At 39.3% G+C, this 4,909-nt stretch overlaps 1 protein-coding gene across 1 annotated transcript; it reads right to left on the minus strand.

Moving 5' to 3' along the window:
• Positions 1–473: 473 nt before the first annotated feature.
• Positions 474–2,998, minus strand: LOC122533038 (cytochrome P450 9e2-like). The gene is made up of 2 exons (XM_043662374.1): positions 1,224–2,998; positions 474–1,165 (listed from the first exon to the last, which is right to left on the minus strand). The coding sequence occupies exon 1, from the start codon at positions 2,789–2,791 to the stop codon at positions 1,244–1,246; it is 1,548 nt and encodes a 515-aa protein (XP_043518309.1). The 5' UTR covers positions 2,792–2,998; the 3' UTR covers positions 474–1,165; positions 1,224–1,243.
• Positions 2,999–4,909: the final 1,911 nt, after the last annotated feature.

A 4,909-nucleotide genomic window follows, 5' to 3' on the forward strand; every position in this document is an offset into this window, starting at 1 on the left:
AAAATGTTTATTTCTACGTATATTCTTCAGAAATCATCGAAATCTGAGGTTTTCTGCAAATTCGTCCATTTATTCAATGGAAGGACCCATGCGAACAAATCATTGCCCAAATATCACAATAAATCAGAAAAACAATAGAAAAGATTGGAAAGTATTTTACAAAAAGTATAAGTAAAATGTCAATCAAGAGAAGAATTTTCATCTCGTTAATATTGAGGAAGAACAACCGTACAAATATATTATGCACATACCTCTACTCTGTGTCAGTAAAGATATCTCAGAATTAAAAGGCAGTTGTTATTGCAATTTGTTTCATTATTTCTGAAAAATATACAAAACACTGTTATCCTCTTCGGGGTCGATAACAATTAGACACAAGGATTCAATAGGGATTATGACTGTATGATTATTTTTTGCAGTTTAACAAAGTAAGTATATTTATTTCGTATAGTCATTTTATTTAACTGTAACAAATCAACATCTAACGGATATACGCAATTATCGTAATAAAAAATATATTAAATCTTCGTAAAAACGTGTGGCAAAAAGAAATCTGCAAAAGATCATTTAATTTTAATATGAAAATATTATTTTCTCTTTATCAGAAAATTCACGGCTATTTCCAATATATATTCTGCGAAACCAGATCACAGGAATCGACAAAAAATTCTTCGATAATATTGTTTAAAGTGGTGAATGCTAAGAATTTTCCTGGCGGAACAAAAATCAATATAAAAAAGAAAGAAAGATAAATTCCACATTGTTGCTGAAAACATCGATGCGCGTATAATCGTTTGTAACTTGTACATTTTGACTAAATCCAGAAAATTGACTAAATGCCCGACATGATTCCAACGGGAACAAATCTTTGCAAATACGCGTAAATTGTACATTTTACGGGAACGGAACAGTCTCACTTCCTGCTTACTGTATAAAATCATTATATTACACCTAATAGACATCGCAACTGCATTACATTTTACGTATATCACACCCCTTATTACAGCATACTACAATTCATCGTAAAAAGGTTTAAAACAAATCAATCATAGACTCGCTTTCAACGTCGCTGCTACGAAGAAATGTATCCCTGGACAGACGAAGCAGTTACAGCAATGGATATTGCAAGCATCATGTTTGTTGCAATGGAACTTAATTGTCGGGATGTCTGTCGAAAAACTTTTTGAAGAACATGAATGACAATCTTCTACGGCTCTAGAATGATCTCTAGAGTGACAATCTTCTACGGCTCCGCTTTCTTTGCGTTTCTCGGTTGAATTTTCAGCCAGAAGCCGTTCTCCGGCATCATGGCGAATGTTTTCCTATTCAGTTTCAACGGTATGGAGGATTTGGTGCATGGTGCGAGGTTACACTTGGCGAAAAGGAAGAAGAGCAAAACTTTCGCTTCTAATATGGCGAACCTGTTGCCGATGCACATCCTGGGGCCCACTCCAAACGAGAGAAACGAGATAGAGTTGGCCATCTGCTTTGGATCGTCGTAGAACCTGTCGGGATTGAATTTCTTCGGCTCCGGGTAGTATTGCGGATCGTGTTGAATGCCATAGATCGGTATCCACACGTTGTCGTTTCGTTGCACGACGTACGGCTTTGCTCCCGGCACGCGTGGCGGCAATTCGAACGGTTTCACGCAGACTCTGTCGCTGCCGACAACCGCTGGGTACATCCGAAGACTCTCGAGGATGACAGCCTCCAGGTACTTCATGCCGTTGATAGCTTCGTATGTGACCTGGCCTTTACAATCCTTCAAAACCTGGTCGATCTCTTCTTGCAACCTTTTCTGTACCTGGTCGTTGATGCCGACTTCGTAAGCGGCGAAGCACATGAGAGTGGCGGTGCTCTCGAATCCACCGAAGAAGAAAACGAACGCCTGGGCTACTATGTCATCGATGGACAACTCTTTGCCTGGCCCCAATTTCCCTCTGGTCTCCATTATCAGCTGAAGCATGTCTGGACGAACGATACCGTTCTCGTCCCGCGCCTTCATCGTGCTGACTACCAATTCCGTGAAAAAGTCGACGATCTTCTGTTTAATTATCCTGATACCGAACAATCGACATAACCACGGTAACCGTATTACCGCGAAAAACCTGAGGGATTGCGAACTTCCCCCAAAATTGGTTGCTTCTTTGCCGTAAACGTAGAACGCGTTTTTCGGATTCTTCATCGAGTTGACGTCAATGTCGAACGCACAAGTAGCGATCACGTCATTGGTATATTTTGTGAACGCGTCTTTCAACTCCAAGATCGACTGGTCGGTGGGCAAGGAAGCGAAATAGTCGCCGTACTCTTTGGCACATTCGCGCATCAATACGAACATGGACTTCAATTTGCTGGACGTGAAGGCCGGTGTCAACATGTTCCGTACTTCTCTCCACCTTTCGTCGCACAGGGAGAAAAGATTTTTCGAGAAAAGTGGTTCTAAGTCCGGCTCGAAAATCATTTTGTGGTTTGGAAAGTGGTCGAAATTCTTCACGGTGATGGATTTGATCAGGTCGAGATCTCGAATCAAGAGTATAGGCGTTTCGAACTCGAAAAAACCGATATACTTTGACTCGGGATCCAAATTGTACATTTTTTCTACGCCCTCGGCAAACGGCAGTCGTTGAAACACCACTTCCCACATGCTTCCCAAAAACGGCATCGGTTTGGCGTATGGAATCCCACGTTTCTTGAAAAAGTCGAAGTTACGAGTGGCTCGGTAGTAGACCACTGCTAGCACGGCCAACACAGCCGCGATTATCGGCCACCAATCCATTTCCAGATTCATCATTTCGCACTTGTAGCAGGTATTTACCAGCTACAAGCAGTAGGCTATACACAACGATTCTGTTTACTATCCAGAAAGTATCAGCGAGAGACTGGATAATAGTAGAAAATAATCACCGAAAACGTTAATAAAGAGGACGTTTAGCAGCAACTGCAGATGCTGTCGCGCCAGTGTGCTCGCGGTGACTGAAGACGCAGTTCGATGGTGGTCGTGTTAATCTACTGCGTCGCGTTCGCGTTGCTATCGATGAACGTACGCTGAAACATCGCTCGCAGGATTATGGTGCAGCAGTATTTTTTGTGCGAGAAGGCGCATTATAGATAATATGTATTGGGTTGCAATTCTGACAGCCGTCTAATTACGTCACTTTCGCTATTTTTTGCCATTTAGTAAACAGATAACGTTGTCATCGAACATGTGTACACGCATGCATTTTCGCGTACGTATTCGTTCTGTGGTTGCGTGGATATTATAATTTAAATAGTCGCGACAAAAAAACTGCGTATTATTCTCGGGTATTGTGTGATATTTTCTGCTTTATTTAAAATTTTCCTTGTTTTCTTCTTTCAATGAACTATCATATATAGTGATGCATATAAAATCCTACAGATTTCATGAATACGAAATAACGCGAAAATTCATCGCGAAATAATAAAACGACAGACGTTTCCGCGAAACATATAATAATCGTAATAAATAAATGCAAATTTAGTAATAGGACATTGTTTAAGAAGCTCACAGAAATATTTTTTTAATAAATCTTTATGACTTTCTTTTGTACGATAAAACTATTTCTACGTGCTATTGTGAATAAGAAAATATTAGGAAAAGATTGGGACAATGTCGGAGAAAGATAAATGTTTCTTGAAATGTTTCAAATTTTTTTAGAGGATGATTTATATATACAGGATGTTTCTTGTGGGACTCACTTCGAAAGCTGATTGTGCGCCTAAAAATAATGAAAAAAAGTCATATAAATATATGTCCTATCTGTCTTCGTTTATAATAAATTTTCTGTTTTTATTACTTTTACAAAAGATGCTCGAAATGACCATTGAAGCTTGAATTTGAAGACAGGCCTGCACGCGTCTTGTCATTAATCTGGTTACTCTCTCTATTATTCCTGGTGTTCCTCGATTTTGTCGGAAGCCTTGCTCTATTCTATTTCGTAGTATTTCAGCATGTTCAATCAATGTTGCGTATACAATAGATTTTAAATGTCCCCACAAATGAAAAACTAATGGATTCAAATCCGGAGAATGAGAAGGCCATGCAATAGGGCCTCCACGACCAATCCATTAATTTGCAAAGTGTTGATTTAAAAATTGCCTAGCTACTCGGCTAAAATGCGGCGAAGCTCCATCATGCATAAACCGCATACGTCTAATATCGACTGGAACTTCCTCTAATATTTCGTGTAAACGCGTGCTCAAAAAATCAACGTACTTTGTGCCTGTTAGATGCCCATCAAGAAAAAAAGTTCCAATTAAAAATTTATCAATTATTCCTACCCATACGTTTAAACTAAGCTGGCGTTGATGTCTTGAATGCAAAATAACATGTGGATTTTCTTCATCCCAATTATGATTATTATGAAAATTGAATATACCATCCCTGGTAAAATTAGCTTACTAGAGTTTGCTCTGTTTATAAAATTCATTATATTTCATAAACGAAGACAGATAGGGCATATATTTATATGACTTTTTTTCATTACTTTTAGGCGTACAATCAGCTCCCGAAGTGGGTCCCACAAGTTACGAAACACCCTGTATATATATATATATTTGTGACAAATTTCATTGCGGCATTTTTATGAATCGACAGTTATTCAAAAATGTCGCGAAAATTCTCGATCCGAGTCGTTTTGTTACGGCAGTCGTTGCGACGATAATAGCGAAATCCGAAACGGACTTTGTTTGTTCAACTAATGCTAGGAGTGTCATTCCTGCATGCTTCTGATGTCGATTCACCGATGCCGAGCTACACTCATTGCAATGTGCATCATAAAACTTAGGAGTCGATGCATGTGTGAAGACAGCCTTATCACCTAAATTCAGCCAAGATCCACTACTGACTCAGAAGCCAACCAAACCAATCAGCAGATCTTTTCCAAATACA

Source organism: Frieseomelitta varia, unplaced genomic scaffold, assembly GCF_011392965.1.
Source record: "Frieseomelitta varia isolate USP_RPSP 00005682 unplaced genomic scaffold, Fvar_1.2 scaffold_49, whole genome shotgun sequence".
Taxonomy (NCBI): Eukaryota; Metazoa; Arthropoda; class Insecta; order Hymenoptera; family Apidae; genus Frieseomelitta; species Frieseomelitta varia.

Excerpts from the sequence above, each read along its gene's own strand:
- LOC122533038 (XM_043662374.1), bottom strand. The coding sequence starts at position 2,791 with ATGATGAATCTGGAAATGGATTGGTGGCCGATAATCGCGGCTGTGTTG.